Here is a 17,526-nt window from a genome sequence, read left to right as displayed (position 1 = left end):
ATCTAACAAACTTGTTGTGAAGAACCAGATAGAAAACCTGACCCACATGGTATACATTTCAACTGACTTGGTCTAGTCTGAAAATCAGCAAATGAATGAACAACCACAGGGAGGAACACAACGGGGACCTGGTGACCTGGTCCCGTGGAGTTCTCCAACACAAGCATGTGACTGTTCGCAATCATTATAAAGAGGAACACAACAGGGACCTGGTCCCTTAGGGTTCTCTGACAGAATTACAAGTCGACTGTACAGTTGGAACGTAATAGTAGAAAGTGACTATCTCGCAACTGTTACAGAAGAGGAACACAACTAGGACCTGGTCCGCTAGTGGTCTCTAACATAAGTACAAGTCAACTATCCAGCGGGAACGCAACTGCACAGAAGTGATTGTGCAGACAGTACAATAGTCACTTCTCATTGGGAAGAAGCGTGTACCAAGAATTGACATCACTATCTATTGTTATATCTTTTGTGATATAACAACTTAGTGCAAGGCATAACCTTGGTGTGCATTCAGTGATAATCTCTCAAGCATAACAATGTTCATCCGCATTGAAGTCACTGGTGTGTCAAGAACAAGAAGACAACTCCACTAAGGATTAGTTTCTTAATGAGTTTATGTACATCCGTAGTTGAGTTGTAATCTTGTTATTTTCTCTTCATGGTATTTCCTAATTTTCTTTCTTAGAAGCTTTGTCTTAGGAAAAAACCAAAAATCCGTAAACTTCCGAGTTTATGTTATGACTTGGAATAGTCATAAGTTTAAAGCCTTTGTAACTAGGAGAGTTATAAAGTGGCTTGTGGTGTGAGCATCACAAGTTAATTGAAGTCTTTGTAATAAGGATATTGCAAAGTGGCTTGTAATAGAGAGATTGCAAGTTAGTGAAGTTAAAAGCCTACAAGAGTAGGTCGTGGTTTTTTTATCCCCTAGTGTGGGATTTTTTCATGAAAAAATCCCTTATCTTCTTTACTTTTAGTTTCTATAGCATTCTCAGCATTGTCTTATATAGGAACAGGTACTCTACAGTTTGGCGGACTCATACAAACTAACACGCTGCCAGCTTGGCGAGACCATTTGCTTTGTGCTCGGGGTATTTGGTCGAATCGGCATTCGTCGAATTCTGGCAGCAATTTGTGGATTTCAGTTTGGTATTTCTGCAACCTCTGTTCCTTAATTTGGAAAGTCCCAGTAACCTGGTTCACAACGAGTTGAGAGTGGCAGCGAAGGATGACCCATCGAGCACCATACTTGAGGGCCAATTTTAATCCTGCAATTACGGCCTCATACTCGGCCTCATTGTTAGTCATTTCAGGACATCGTAAAGATTGAAGGATCACTTCTCCCGTTGGGACCTCGAGTACGAGTCCCAGTCCCGATCCCATCGCGTTGGATGCGCCATCGATGTAGAGGACCCAAAGGTCGGATTGCTCAGGTGTAGTGTGAAGCGCTTCTTGCTCGACCTCAGCAGTATCTCTGCTCTGAAATCGGCGACAAAGTCGGCGAGCACTTGCGACTTTATTGAGGTTAGCGGTTGGTATGATATATCGTGCTTGCTCAGTTCTATGGCCCATTTGGCTAAATGACCCGATAATTCGGGTTTATGTAGGATACTCTTGAGAGGAAAGGTTGTCACCACCTTTATAGGGTGGCATTGAAAATATGGTCTAAGTTTTTGTGAAGCAACGACTAGTGCCAGAGCCAGTTTTTCAAGGTGGGGGTACCTTGTTTCAGCGTCAATTAAGGTTTTGCTGATATAGTAAATTGGAGATTGCGTACCTTGGCTTTCTCGGACTAGAACTGCACTTACCGTGACTTCGGATACGGCTAGGTAGACTATGAGGCACTCGCCTGATTATGCTTTGGCGAGTAAGGGTGGCAAAGACAAGTACGCTTTTAGTTTCCTCAGGGCATCGACGCACTCTGCATTCCACTGGATCCCGTTGTCCTTCCTTAATACATTAAAGAATTTGTAGCACCTATCTGATGACTGTGATATGAACATCGACTGGGCTGCTATTCGTCCCATCAATTTTTGTACCTGTTTTTTGCTGGTCAGTGTTTCGGGTATTCCTTCTATGGCCTTGATCTGTTCTGGGTTGACCTCGATGCCTCTTTGTGACACTAGGAAACCGAGGAACTTTCCCGAGCTTACGCCGAAGGCACATTTTTCGGAGTTTAGTTTCATGTCGTACCATCTCAATATATCGAAGGCTTCCTTCAGATGACCGATATAATCTTCTTTCCTCTTTGACTTAACCAACATATCATCGATGTAGACTTCCATTGTTTTACCAAGCTGGTTTTTGAACATTTTAGTGATCAATCTCTGATATGTCGCCCCCATATTTTTTAGTCTGAACGGCATCACTTTGTAGCAGTATGTTCCCTGGTGAGTGATGAAAGTAGTTTTCTCCTGGTCTTTTTCTTCCATGAGGATCTGGTTATAACCTGAATAGGCATCCAAGAAGCTTAGCAACTCATGTCCTGTTGTTGCATCGATGAGCTGGTCGATGTGTGGCAATGGAAAAGAATCTTTCGGACATGCCTTATTCAGGTCTGTGAAATCTACACACATTCACCATTTTCCGTTTTTCTTTTTCACCATGACCACATTGGCGACCCATTGAGGATATTTCGATTCCCGGACGGAGCCATTTATGAGTAGCTTATCTACCTCTTCGCTGACAGCTTCATTGTTTGCGGTTTTGAACTTCCTTCTCATTTGTTGCACTGGCGATTATAGAGGATCGACGTTTAACTTGTGGGTGGCGATATCTTTTTGAATGCCTGACATATCTGCATGGGAGAAGGCAAACAGATCGGCATGGTCAGTCAAGAACTTATGAAATTTACCTAGTTCCAAGAGGTTGTGCCCGATGTAAGCCTTTTTTGTGTTGTCGTTGCCGTCTAGTAGGATGGGATCAAGATTTTTTATCATTGATTCGGATTCTTCCACGATGACGGGGTCCTTGATAACGTTTGCCTGCACGTTAGGTTTGGCTCCTGACATCGGTGATTGTTATGCTTCCGCATTTGCTCCTTTGTGTTGTTGGGTGTGTGCGCAATCTTGGGCGATACGATAGCATTCTTGTACGGTGCGTTGCTCCCCTCGAATGTTGAATATTCCCCATGGGGTAGGAAACTTGATTACTTGATAGAGACTAGAAGGGATCGCTCGCATGGCGTGTATCCACGGGTGCCCTATGATGGCGTTGTAAACCGTTTCCTGGTTCATGACGTGAAATATTGTTACCAAGGTGACTCCTCCGGTTAGGACGGGTAGCACTATTTCCCCTAAGGTCCGCTCAACTGTATTATTAAAACCTGTTAGCGTTATACAGCGCGGTATTATTTTATCTTCGAGTCTCATCTATACGAGAACTCGAGGGTGGATAATACACGCGTCGCTACCGTCATCTACCATTATTCTTTTTACATCAGTATCTGCAATATGTAAAGTGATAACAAGAGCATCATGGTGAGGGAAAGACAAACCGTCGGTATCTGATTTATTAAAGATGATACTGTCTTTGAGGTCATCATACCGTTCGTGAGTGATTGATCATTTGAGTTTATGTATGGTGGTGAACTTGACATAATTGATCGCTGTGTCATCGCCCCCGCCGATGATCATCTATATTGTGCGAGCAGGAGAAGGCAGTTTTTGGAGGTCCTTGGGGTTGTTCGCGTCCGCGGGCGAAGTTAGTCCGTCCTCGATCACGCAGCAGCTCCTTTAGGTGACCCTGGTTTAGCATTCATACTACTTCTTATCGTAATCCTATGCAATCTTCGGTTTTGTGACCCCTTTCTTTGTGAAATTCACAGAAAGCGCTTGACTTCCTCGTTCTGGGGTCTGACCTCATCTTTTGCGGCCATTGCACATTTGGGTCGAGTTTCTCTAGGGCGTACACTATTTCTGAAGGAGAAACACAAAAATTGTGAGTGGATAGAAGTGGAGGCATACCTTTCTCATGTCGACATGGTGCAATGTGTCGAGGAGGAGCATCCATGCGTCATGGTGGAGGCGGGACTGACATCCTGACGTAGGGTTGATGCCTTTCCCAATCGGAACGGGGCCCCAACTGATCTCTTTGACCGTCGTTATGACAATCTTTCCTTGCTTCGGTTTGGAGTGATGTCAACCGTTGGGTCAGGCCGTTTAGATAGTCCTCGTCGGCTCGTACCTCGGTGCAGTAGGCGTTATGGATTTCTTCACAAGTAGTTGGAGGGTATTTCATGAGCCTGCTTAGCAGTTTTCTTGCCGCCCTCGACTCGTTTCTGTTTAATCCATTCTAGAAGGCTGCTACTGCCATTCCTTCTGACACATTTGGCAAGCTCATTCTCACCCTGTTGAACCAAGCTAAGAAGTCCCTAAGTCCCTCGTCGTGCATCTGTCTTATGGCAAATATATCATTAACCCTCGCCTCTGCCTTTTTTGCTCCAACATGGGCGGTGACGAATTTGTCTGCCATTTCCTCGAATGTCGCTATCGAGCGTGCTGGTAGTTGAGAGTACCATGTAAGGCTCCCCCTGTTAAGGTTTCGCCGAACTTTTTCAACAGCACCGATGGTACCTGTTCTTTTGAGAGATCGTTGCCTTTTACGGCTATAACGTAGTGGATGATGTGATCTTCTGGATCGGTAGTACCATCATATATCTTTAAGTAGGGCGGCATTTTGAAGGTTTTTGGAATGGTGTACGGGGCCGCTTCTTCACTGTATGGTTGCTCGATGAATCGCCCAACGTCGCGTTTTGGCAGCAACTTTGGAGCGCCTGGTATTTTGTCAACTCTCTCTTGGTGTTATTTCATTTGGTCACGGAGTGCCTTATTCTCATTTTCTATCTCCTACATTTTCTTGAAAACGGCTGCAATCGTATCATTGCCTGCGTTATTTTCAACATAAGTGTTACATGTACGGGGGCCGTCTTACTCACCCTCGTTTATTGTGACATCTGCATGTGTCACATTTCTATCATCCCTTTGGGTGGGTTTATCAAGGATGGTGTTCAGAGCACTTGTAATTAGCCATTCTTCCAGCAGTCTTCTTACTACCAATGGTGCCTCTCCTATTGCAGATGTGGAGGCTTCCCTTTCGCGTGAAGCGGTCACGCTCCCGTGCGGGGGAGGTGAAGTGTTGCCCCCGGGCGTGATGTTTGGTGTTTCATTTTCATGATCCTCTCTGCTCTCTTCGTTAATGGTGTCTAAGAGGTTGGTTGTGATGCCTACTATGGCTTTTAGCCTTGCATCTCCTTTCCCTACCATTGTTGGTTTGTACCAAACTCGGAAGAAGTGATTATCCCTTTCAGGAGTCTGGATGAAACTATAATCTTAGCTAGAGAAATCCCCACAGATGGCGCCAAATTTTTTGACCCAAAAGATATTGAATCCTTTTTGGTTAAATCAATTAAAGAAGATACAAGGGTAAATCTCAGCCAAGTATAATAAACTCTAGAATTAGAGACATGAGGGATGAATAAGGTAAATAAAATCTATTGACCTCGTGGAACAGAAGGATTAAGTGTGTAAAAATGATCACCACCAATGTCGAATGAATATTACAAAGGAAGTTCTTAGTCGAAAAAGTCTCTGCCTTCCAAGGTTACTTCCTTCCTATATATATAAGGGACAATCCCCTTCTGAATCCTAGGAGACATACCATAGGGAATATTCGAAAGTATATTCCTAATGCACCCTGTTAGGCCTACACTACTACAAAAGTCATACGTCCTTCATCCGTTGTCGGTCGTCGTCGTCCTCCACGGGACGTCATGCTGTGAAGAACTCATCTTTTATTGTATTTGACAGTAGCCATGGTCGACCAAATTTGGACCCATACAAGGAGGAACCTGGAAAAAATGAAATACATAAAGTCAATCCATCAACATAGCAATTTCTTTTTTTCCTTTTAAAAGATGATTGTGAGAAAATCAACCTGGTAAGAACAAAGAATCCCACTACATTTAATCTCAATAACAAGTTTCAAATCAATACCACAGCATTAAAAGTAGAATTTCTGACGCATATTATAAAAACTGCAATTTTGGGGACAACAGGAGGCCTCTTGATAGAAGTGTTCAATCTAGTTGAAACAAAACTAGACGACCTTTAACTACATATCAAAGAGAAAACATCTGCAAATCACATTTACTTAATTACTCGTCGATGCCTTCAGCAAAGAACCACAACTTTCGAATCTCAGGGTCAAAGGAAAGCAGAGGATGCAATAGATTCAATACTTATTAAAATGAGAAAAAAATCCCTTGGAGGCTTGATTTCTTTTCAGGAGATGAAGTCCAGTCTTGTCCAGAGTATAGTAGAAATAATAAAATATTTTCAGCTTTAGAAGACAGAAATTACCATCTAAAAATCTCTATTACATTCCCAACTCTACATTTAGCTCATCACACTATTGTTGGAGCAAAGACTCTATACAGATCCAACAGATTGGAAATCTCCTTGAGCTAAAACAAGAGTTAATCACACAAAATTGTCTTAGAAATAGAAATCAAGGTTAAGCATTTTAACATCAACCATAACAAAAATTCCACGTAAAATAACTTTGATGCCTTAGCATCTCCGAGTTTAGCTCATGCAGCTTCATCTGCAAAAAGCTGAATGCCTCTATATACCTTTCCACAACTTCATATAACCATGTGCACCTATTACCATAAAAGCTTATATATCCAGCACATTAGTCACCAAAAGAACTTTGAAGATCACGATTTGCACTCTTTCCATCCTTCAGTACCCCTCTACACCTACGAATCATGTACCACACTCTATTCGAGTAATAGCTTTGATGACACCGACCAAGATTAGAACTCATTAATTTATAGGCTACTTTAGGTCTAAAAAAGTTTCTAATTTGTCAAATATGCTAACACTGTAACATATACATATAAGCGAGAAACTGTAAATGGCCTTAATGTTCAATAAGGCTGGTCATAGGAGTGTGTATTTTCCACACACCATTGCCCATCACAGTTCAAAGCCGAATCTCAGAACACCCTGGTTTATGTATCTAATATAGCAAATTGTCTTTTCCAAACAGCATCACATTTTTCCTGTTTCCAGGAGAAACTGCTAGTGCCTTTGAGAAGCAGCTTCATAATTGTATAACCAGGTGACTTTGACAACAAAAACAAAATTCTTTTACATCTCTAAACAGAATTATAACTTAGGAGTATACATTTAACATGAAAATGGCAAAATAGGACCCTGCATTTAGTAATTGTTGTGATTTGGAGTGCTTATGCATTCAGAAGCATAGGAAATTAGAGAATAAATTGTTTGGATTCAAAACTTCCAGAGTAGCTTAATATATAAGTAAACTTTGAATTGGCGAGAAAACAAGAAACTTCGCATCATACAAGATAACCACTAAAAATCAGTGAAGTCCAAGAGGCTCAGCAAACACGTGGGGATTTACAACAAATAATACAAAGAGAAATTACTATATCCAAAAGGAAGTACAATGAGCAAGGCTAATAAGAACATAAGCAACATAAAACAAGGAAGTCGTGCTAGAGAATTTTCAGAAGCTCCATATTTCCCTCATATTATGCAATGCACAGCAAGTACAAAAACAACTTATATATCAACACGTTATCTACCCCTGATAAAGCAGCTTATACTCTAGATATACAACAAGCCAGAAGGCTAACACCATTAATAAAACATTTATCATATAACCTACCAAATTAAGTTTTCTCTGCTGGAGTAAGATGTCCCAACTGTTCTGCCAAGCTATTTACACTCTTCATGTTCCACCAAAATTTTCCACCGTCTACTGGTTTGCTTTCATTCTTTTTGTTGCCAATATCTTTCCTTTCCGACTGTACTTCAGACGCATCAACTGAACCAGGATTCTCAGTTAGGAATTGTTCCCAAAATACATCATTTACCCCTGTTGGGACATTGGTAGTTGTACCTGCCACTGCTGCTTGGTCTTCTGGTGCCGCAACCTCAGGATTAGTGTTTGCATTAGGCTCAGAATTCATGTCAATATCAGAAGCCTTAGGCCCAACATCAACATTTAGTTGTGTGTAACATATAGCAGGGCTATCTGCACAACTTGTAGATTCATCCAACTCTAATGAACAATTCTGCTGTATCCGAGCTTGATCAACATCTTGTAGCACATTCTCCCAAAAGGTCAAAGAAGAGTCCAACTGATCTAACAGTTCTGCGTTGATTGTAAGAAGAGAGGATGGATTCATGTTTTCCCAAGTCAAAGCCCTTGATGAAATCGCTCGAGTATCTTCCAGGTCAGTTTCGTTATAAAGGCAGCTGTTTCCTGGCAACCTTCTTTTTCTGTCATTCACTTGAAGTTGTGGCATGCCACTCAAATCTGTTACTGGTTTATCTAACATTCGAGCTAAAGCAGAGAGCATGGTCTTTTGACGATGTTCCACGTGTTGAACACGTTCAATGAAAACCTGCACTTGCAATTCAAGTCCTTGGCGATCCTGCTGATGTCTTTGTAGGTCCAAGTGAAGTGACTCATTCTCATGCTTCAGCTTTTGAATATCTTCCTTATACCCTTGTCTTTCAGATTCAGTTAATGGAGACGACAGACCATGAAGATTCTGTGCAGAATGACTATGAACCGGTTTACGTCTATGGATATTCTTCAAAAGGTGTGGCTGACCTCTAACAAAATTATCTTCATTAGCGAATTCCCATTTTTCAGGGTCAATTTTCCTGAATCCCTGGTGCACAAGAGAGGCCACAGGCATGTGAATACCAACAAAGAAGATAAAAATGAGAAACACAAAAGTGCGAGTGGAACCGACACACTTACATAAGTGTTTAGCTGTCTGATGAAGCTGGAAAAGTTATTGTGCTTGAAGTATCTAGGCAACAAATCCCTTGCAAAATCTGGAGGATTCCACACAATGAAGCTTTTATTACTCGAACTCCAGGAAACGATGGCATCAGAGGATGGATCATCCACCATTTCATATGTCTTTGTAAGAAAAGGAGGCAGCGCATTCGTGCTACACGTAGCTTCATCCATGATAGGTTTAAACAAAACGAAAATCACAACCCCTAAACTAAAACGCTGAAGCAGAGCATCTAATGAGAGCAGAAATTCTTATTATCAGGCTCCAGAACACACAAACAACCAGTAAAGGATCGTTATGAGCTTGATAACCTGCAATACAATCAAGTTGAAGCAACTCTCTCCTGATCACACAAACTTGTTGCAATTTCACATTTCCACCAATTTACAAGCATGTGCCTGTTTCCAGAAACCCATACACAGACAACTTGCTCAATTGTGGATGCAGATTATAATCTCATATATCTGAGTTTCCAGGTGACAAGAATTCAACATTCCCAAATATCTTTCTTTCTATTGTCAACTAAAAGAAACTTCAATGAATGATTAACAAAAGAGAAAAAAAATCAAATATTCTCAGACATTCCAGAAACTATTAACCCCAAAACCAAATACTCAGAACTCCTTATGCCAACCTTAACCTTGACAAGTCAAAACTAAGATAAGCAGAAACCTAAACCTCACATTTCTAGAAACTCAACTCCTTTGCAACCCTGTAACCCACCAAAGCCAACACCTTTGCAATTATTTGCAGCCACCCAAAATTTCCACAGATCAAAAAATTGCAAATATCAGCCCTTTTTTCCAATTTGAAAGCCACAATGTTATGTGTCCTCTCCAAGGAATCACAATCAGAAGGACAATTTTTTCCTGCGTTCACACCAAATAACAATCAAAAATTAGAAAAGACAAAGTAAAAACAAAGAGAAGTCCAATAAACCCATCAGATAAATTTCCAAGCCCATTACATCAAAGTCGTTAAAAAAGTCATTGGGTGTCCCAAACTTCACTCAAAAGCATCGAATTATAGACAAACACATAGACCCAACATGAATTAAATAATCAGATAAGCAAAAGAAAATATTGCTCATTAGTTGTTTGATACTTTACCTGAAAGAAAAAGTTATAGGCTTCTTCTTCTTCTTCTTCTTCTTCCAATAATAAATACTTAACTAAAACGGTTGGTTCGTTGGCACTTTGAGGATTTGGGGATATTGGGAAATGTGAGGAATTTATAACATCAAGGTTCTGGGTTACAAAAGTTGGAATTCGTGTGGCTTTTCTAGGGTTTAGTGAAACAATAATGACCCCAACGTAAATAAAAAACTTCTTTTACCCCACCCTCCTAATTTACTCATCGTTCACTACACTTAATTTTTAAATCTCTCTTGAAAAGTGGAATGATGAACGAATAAATCCGAATTATTTAATCAACAATTGCTTTCGCAAAAGAAGAATAATTTGGTAGAGATAAAAAATTTATTAGGAAGTAAGTAGAGGATCAAACAAGAAACATCAATATCGTGAGTTAATTTGGAAGGTCGTGGATGTTGAATTACTTTATTATTATTCTTTCCGTCTCATTTTATATAATTTATTTTCTTTTCTAATCTATGCAAAAATTCAAGTTAAAAATAATTTAGTTTTAAGATTTTTGTTTTCCCGTAATGATATAATGATATAGACACAAAATATCTATTGCATATTTTAAATGACAAATTTTAATATTAGTAAATTTCATGTGCTATGAAAACACTTTCAGCTGAAATGAAACGAGGGGTTCTTTTATAATTTACTACTCCCTTCGTTTCGTAAAGATAAATTATTAAGAAAAGGAATCATTTTTTTTAATATATTAAAAAAAAATTACATAAATTGAAATAGCAGTAATCTTGTAGTATTTCTTATCTTGGGGGTGAAGAAAACGAAAAAAAATTGTTGGGGCGTTATTTTATTTCATTTCAGAGTAATTGGTGACGCCACTGCTTTGGTGAGCTAACTAGAATTTCTTGGGGCCTGCGAAACCGTGTGGCCCAAACACATGATAATCACGCGGAGGTTTCTTTTTTTCTTTTTGGAGTTTCCGCCAGTTATGTGCGTTGAAGATCACTCTACAAAACTAATTACTACAAATTTTTATGTATTGATTTTTTTGTTTTTTGTTGGAGGCCTAAAGTCTTTGATCAGATTTAGGTGCTCTATACGTGTAATCGGTTGTTGTTGTTAATGATAATATTTATATTGTTCCCAAAAAAAAATCTATGTATTAAGTAGATTTATTATTTCTTCCGGTACACTTTAATTAACTTTTTTTGTCTTTTGTTATAGTACATAGTATTTAATTTTTCAGATATTAAGAAGAAATTAATTTTTTTTTCAAAATTTCCCTTAGAATAAAGAGTCTAATAACATGTTTGGCCAAGCTGCAAAAATCAGCTTATTTTGTGAAGTGTTTTTTCTCAAAAATATTTTTCTCAAAAGTACTTTTGGTGAGAAGAGCAGTTTGTATTGGACTAATTAGTTTGATAACCACTTCTGAACAGCATTTAGTGTTTAACCAAACTTTTAAAAACTGTTTCTAATTGTATTTTTCTCAAAAGTGTTTTTCAAAATAAACTACTTTTTCTGCTTCTCCTCAAAAGCAATTTTTTTTCCTCCAAAAGCTTGCCAAATACTTCAACTTTGGGAAAAAAAAGGGCACTTTTCTTTTTTCAAATTTGCCCTTGGAATGAAGAGTCTTGAAGTATCTATTATATTTTCAATGAACAAATTAAGGTTAATATGATTAATTTTACTATTAATTAATACTAAAAGATGAATTCCATAATATTTGTGAAAATAATCAAAATATTAACTAAAATGGACCGAAAAAATATAAATTAAAGAGTTAATAAATAATATATTAGTGATAGTGGTAAAAAGAATATACGTAACAAAAAGGTAACAACTGAGATATGCATCATTTTATAATAATAAGTTAAAAGTGTGGACAAACTGGTGCATGCATCATCATAATATAAAGAATAAATATATAAGTTTCAAGAAAAAGTTGGAAACTTACCTATTGCTTTCTCCATTCTTATTTTTATTTGGTAAGTAAAGAATTTTATTACCAAGTAAATACTTACAGCTTACAAAACAATCAATTACTAACATCTTCTGCTGGACATGAAGCCTCATCATGAGATTTCTTCTCTACTCCTTAAACTCCTATTACAATCCTTAGTTAGCTCATACTAGATACCAATTCATATTACTTAGATAAGTATCCAACTTTTTACAATTTTGAGCTCTTATATGTATTTCCTGAACTATCGTTTTCACTATACTCTGTGCATTGATTTGTTTCTTCTGGAAAATAACATTGTTTCTGGCTTGCCAAATATGGTAGACTGTTGCAGCCAAAACCATTTTGTATATCTCTGCTCCTGCACTCTTCCCTGCTGCCTTCTTCTCTGCCCATTGAACTTCTTCCTGCCACTGTTTGTTCCTTCTCATGACCCCTTGCCACGATAGTAACTTCTGCCATATCTCGTTTGAATAATCACAGTCAAAAAATAAGTGATGCACTGTTTCATTGTTCCTGTGGCACATTGTACACAAAGTTTCATCTACTAAGCCCCATCTTGCTAGTCTTTCTTTAGTAGCTAACTTGTCTTGTATAGCTAGTCTTAAGGTAAAGATCCATTTTGGCATTCCCTTGTTGTTGCATACTAAACATCTCCATATCACCTTTTGGAAGTCCCCTTGTAGTGCTTTGTACATCTTTTTTGGTGGAAAAACTGTGAATGTACCTCACATCATCCTCTGAGTATCCAGCCTCTTGGAATTGTGCCTTGGCATTGAATATTTTCTGAATTACCCAGGAGGCATTCTTTGGTTCAGTATCCCATATATTGTTATCTTTTATATAGTATGCATGAACTCACTGCACCCACAACTTCTCTTTCTTCTTGCTAATGTTCCAAAGCAGATTACAAATAGCAGCTTTATTCCATAGTTCTATGTTTGTGAAGTTTAATCCCCCTGTTATCTTAGGTGCACATAGTTTGTCCCAAGCTATCAAAGCTTTCTTTGTTGGTTCAGCACTGCCCGACCATAAAAACCTTCCGTAGATTGTCTCAATAAATTGTATAATTTTCTTTGGCAGAATGAATACTTGTGCCCAAAAGTTCTAAATTGTTCCCAGCACACTTTTGATCAGTATTGCTCTTCTTGCATAAGATAGAAACTTGGTTGTCCAACATTGAATTCTATTAACCATTTTATCAATCAGAGGCTCACATTGAATTGCTGACAATATTTTTGTACTCAAGGGGACACCAAGGTATCTAAAAGGTAGATTACTTTTAGTGTATCCTAGTAATTCCATTATCTTCAGCTGTATCCTGCTATCTACACCTCCAAAATACACACTGCTTTTACTTATGTTTGCCACTAGCCGAGAAGCTGCAGAAAATATTTGAAATTATTTATGCAATGCCACAACAGGCTGCACATCTCCCTTATAAAATAACAAAAGATCATCAGCAAATCCCAATTGTATTAGTCTCACTTTAGCACACCTTGGATGAAATATGAATTCTTTGTTGTTTCCTAGCTGCTTCGTTAACCTACATAGGTACTCCATTGCAATTACAAATAGTAATGGTGAAAGGGGATTTCCCTATCTTAATCCTCTTTTTGCTTCAAATGGACTAATTGGCTTCCCATTGACAATGATTGAATATGAGACAGTACTGATGCAAACCATTACCTATCTTACATATTTTTCTGGAAGTTCTAATAACCTCATCACCTGTTCACAAAATCATAAGCCTTTTGCATATCAATCTTCAATATACATCTAGGTGATATATTCGTCCTCCCATAAACCTTGACCAGTTCATGGGTCATTATAATATTATATGTGATCAATCTTTCTGGCACAAAAGCTGTTTGACAATTGTCAATCAAATCTGGCATAACTTCCTGCAATCTAGATGTTAGTATCTTGGAGCTAATCTTATATAACACAGTACAACATGATATAGGTCTGAATTCTTTAATATTACTAGGGTTCTTCACTTTTGGTATTAGGGTAATAGTTGTACAGTTGATTGGCTTGCACATTACAGCTTCCTCAAAAAACTCCATCACATCTTGAGTTACCTCTTTCCCTATAATATGTCATACTTTATTATAGAAGAATGTATTGTATCCATCACATCATGGTGCTTTGTTGTCACTAATACCCTGTAATGTTGTCTTGATTTCATCTTCAGTTACTACTTTTATTAGCTTCATTTGTTGTTGTCTGCTTAGATTGTAGCCTTGCCGCATCACTTCTTTATTAACTGCTGGTATTTGAGTTGTTGTTGTTCCAAGTAGCTGCTTGTAGAACTTCAGTATTTCTGTTTCCACATCATTAGCATTCATGAGTAGTTGCCCTGCACTATTAGTCAATCTTCCAATGTGATTAGTTGCTTGTCTATTCTTAACACATGCATAAAAATATAATGTATTTGAATCTCCCAGGTTGAGCCATTTAATCCTTGATTTCTGCTTCATTATACTTTCCTCAATTTCAAGCCATTTAACCAACTCCATGTTTGTCTCTTTTTCTTGAGCTACACTTTTAGTGCTATTCCCAGGTCCAACCATTTGTTCCTGAATCCCTTCCAACTTTGCTCTTGCTACTTGAATTCTTTGTCCAGTACTGTTAAAATCTTGACTATTCATTTGCTTCAGCTTGGTCTTTAGTATCTTGAGTTTCATCCACACATTGTTCATTATTGTTCCACCATCCCTTTTTGTCCAGCATTTGTACACAGTATCCTCAAACTCTTTGTGTTGAGTCAAGCAATTGAAAAACTTGAAAGGTCTATTTCCATTCTATTGGTCAGTATCAATTGATATGCTCAAGGGGAAATGATAAGAAAAAACATGTTGCAACACCCTCCCCTCCATTACAGGCCATTTCTGGATCCATGTAGCATTGACAAGTATTCTGTCTATCTTACTATGGACATGATTGTTTGTCCAAGTGTACTTCCTTTCAAGTATTCTCAATTCAGTTAGTCCAGCCTCCCAAATGAACTCTTTGAAATCTTTCACTTCAAATTCCTGTACTGGGGTCCCTTGCATCCTGTCTTCACTAGATAAAATAGTATTATAGTCCCCCATTAACACACAAGGTCCATTAATACCAGCTATGATTTTTTCCATATCTTCCCATAATATTTTTCTATCTTGAACAGTATGCATACCATAAATGGCTCCAAAGTTAAACTTGTTTCCATTCTGGAATTCTGTAACCTGCCCTATTATGTATTGCTTGTGCATATTATAACTTTCAAAATCCACCTTTGTATGGTCCTAAACAACTCATATTCTTCCACCTGGAGCAGTCGTATAGTTTGCTATCCATCTCCAACTACTAAACACTTTCTTTATAACAGATTTTGCCTTTACTTCCTTAACTTTATTCTCTAACACTGCCATTAACACTACCTTATTTTATCTAATAAAGTTTTTTAGTTCTTTTTGCTTGTGCCCCTTATTCAATCCTCTAACATTCCAAAATATGATGTTTATTATTTTATGGATCTTGGATTCATAGTACCACCTCTGCCTCTATCTCTAGGCAGCTCTCTACTTTGATCTTGATTCTCTATCATTTGGACTATCTTTTGTGCAGTATCCACCAAAGCTTTGAAAGCATTACCTATATTAACTCCATTCTCATTTCTCTCTTCCACATTCTTCTTTGATGCAGACTTCCCTCTTGTCAGTTGTCATTGCTCTTCATTTGGCTTGTTGTTTTGAGCCTCTTCTTTATCCTCCTCCACTTGTTCCAGAAATCTTTCACTTGTATCTATTTTATCAATCTTTGGATCAAGTTTCCTCACAGCTTTCCATAACTGCTTCTGGTTCTGTGCTCTATAGTTTTGTTGTCCCCCTTCTTGGTTCTGCGTTTGTTGGTTATGACATGAGTGACCAATTTGACAGCATGTTTGGCAATATTGAGACTTCCATTCATATTGTATCAGTTGCTCAATCACTTTACCTGTAGGATCAATCAGTTTAATTGTCCTTGGTAAAGTCCTTGTTATGTCCATTTCAATTAGAATCCGAGCATATGAGATCCTATATATCAGCCACAGTTGTGCATGCATCAGCATAAAGAGGTTTCCCTGATCCACTCCCAATTTTGCTAAGGGCTAGGTTACTCCAATAATTCAGTGGAAGTTATGTGAATTTAACCCATAGAGGAATAGTTTTCAGTACCTCTTCACTAAAATTAAATCCCTCAGCCCATGGCTTTAATATTACTGGTCTACTATTCATAGTATAAGGCCCATTCATCAACACCTCATCCCTTTCTTCAAAATTATGCATCAAAATTATAAAGTATCCATCGTTGTGAAATAGTACCTTAGGCTTCCTGATTTTTCCCCATTGACCAGCAACAAATCGTTCAATAGCTCCTATAGTTGGAGTATTTCCAACTACGTACATAATTATTGCTCGATTCCATTGCTGCTTCTCCTCAACTATGTCTTCTTCCATAATTTGCACTACTACTTCACCATCTTGCATCACCGGTAGTATATATGTTATATCCATCCCTTTTGCAGTAAGTTTGTTTTCTTGAAGTAATCCTGCCCATGACCTTCCAATATTGTTTGTTTTCATTTGTTTGTGCTTCTCTTCCTCAACTCGTACTGGTACTGTTCCATTGCTCTGCTCCATTATAGGACTGGTAGTTACTGTTACATTGGAATTTGCTTTGCTCGTGCTCGCTCCACCAATGATGACCGGCGATATATTCAATTTAGGTATCCCTTGATTGACTGGACTCATTGGGCCAGCTGATTTACTCGATTGCAGCTCAGATCTGGCCAATTCAACCCACTGTCACTGTCTAGATCTACCTCATCCTCCTGCATTTTTCTTTTTGCATGTTGTTTTCCTTGGTCCCTTGTAATAATTTCTTTGATTCCGCGTTCAATACCTAGCATTTTGCTTTGGTTTTTCCTAGGACTCCCTCTTCCTCCCATTTCCGGCGTGTGGCACAGATTATCACATCTAACGTGCGCGTGAGAGAGAGAAAACTTTCCGAGCTCAGGTAAATAAATATATGTATTTTTATGTGGATGTTTTTTCTGCTTCCTCCATTTTTATGTTGTATGAGTGGTGGTTTTCAACATTTACATGTTACAGCATATCCCTTTTTGGAATAGATTAAAAAGAGAAAATATCATGTAAATTTGGACAAATGAAGCACATGGTAAGCGGAAGTTAGCAACCATTGAACTAGAAATTGAATTTTAATTAAATGAGAAAGTCAGACAATTGTTTCATGTTTGAAGGAAAAATTGTTAAGGCCCGCGGTATTAACACTAAATATATCGTGATTAAGTTAAAGATCTAAGTTAAAAAATAAAAATTCATCATGTTTAAGTAAAATAATGTGCGTATATATTCATGAATTTGATATAAATATTGAGTGTGTGAAAGTATTATTCGTTGTTTGAATACTTGGAATGAGGTTTCAAAAAATTTGTTTTTAGATGGATCTTCTTGTTCTTTTCCCAGAAGCTGAATTTATCCATTCTTATATGTAGTTCTTGCCCTAGAGAAAACCCGTGTACTAAATATAGAGACGGAGCCAGGATTTGAAGATTAAGAGTT

The 17,526-nt window shown here is 38.1% G+C and overlaps 2 protein-coding genes across 3 annotated transcripts; both read right to left on the bottom strand.

Moving 5' to 3' along the window:
- Positions 1-5,523: 5,523 nt before the first annotated feature.
- On the bottom strand, positions 5,524-10,313 carry LOC107824607 (heat stress transcription factor A-4c). Of its 2 annotated transcripts, XM_016651409.2 has the most exons (4): positions 9,961-10,313; positions 8,809-9,720; positions 7,702-8,716; positions 5,524-5,851 (listed from the first exon to the last, which is right to left on the bottom strand). In XM_016651409.2, the coding sequence occupies exons 2-3, from the start codon at positions 9,022-9,024 to the stop codon at positions 7,706-7,708; spliced, it is 1,227 nt and encodes a 408-aa protein (XP_016506895.1). In that variant the 5' UTR covers positions 9,025-9,720; positions 9,961-10,313; the 3' UTR covers positions 5,524-5,851; positions 7,702-7,705. The 2 variants fall into 2 exon arrangements, with proteins under 2 accessions (XP_016506895.1, XP_016506894.1); XM_016651408.2 differs by lacking the exon at positions 5,524-5,851 and having other exon boundaries at positions 7,537-8,716.
- Positions 10,314-14,058: 3,745 nt separating this feature from the next.
- LOC107824605 (uncharacterized) lies at positions 14,059-15,174 on the bottom strand. The gene is made up of 2 exons (XM_016651406.1): positions 14,803-15,174; positions 14,059-14,724 (listed from the first exon to the last, which is right to left on the bottom strand). The coding sequence occupies exons 1-2, from the start codon at positions 15,172-15,174 to the stop codon at positions 14,059-14,061; spliced, it is 1,038 nt and encodes a 345-aa protein (XP_016506892.1).
- Between the last annotated feature and the right edge of the window lie 2,352 nt (positions 15,175-17,526).

The sequence above is a fragment of the Nicotiana tabacum genome, chromosome 3 (assembly GCF_000715075.1).
Source record: "Nicotiana tabacum cultivar K326 chromosome 3, ASM71507v2, whole genome shotgun sequence".
Lineage (NCBI taxonomy): Eukaryota > Viridiplantae > Streptophyta > Magnoliopsida > Solanales > Solanaceae > Nicotiana > Nicotiana tabacum.
The sequence above is the reverse complement of the archived record's forward strand: the minus strand, read 5'-3'. Positions and strand labels throughout refer to the sequence as shown.

What these genes read in the sequence shown, in the direction of transcription:
- LOC107824607 (XM_016651409.2), bottom strand. Translation starts at nt 9,024, where the DNA reads ATGGATGAAGCTACGTGTAGCACGAATGCGCTGCCTCCTTTTCTTACA. An exon ending in TCAGACAGCTAAACACTTAT is followed by an intron (nt 8,717 to 8,808) that starts GTAAGTGTGTCG and finishes CTTGTGCACCAG; the next exon opens with GGATTCAGGAAAATTGACCC.
- LOC107824605 (XM_016651406.1), bottom strand. Translation starts at nt 15,174, where the DNA reads ATGCACAAGCAATACATAATAGGGCAGGTTACAGAATTCCAGAATGGA. An exon ending in CATGGATCCAGAAATGGCCT is followed by an intron (nt 14,725 to 14,802) that starts GTAATGGAGGGG and finishes ACTGACCAATAG; the next exon opens with AATGGAAATAGACCTTTCAA.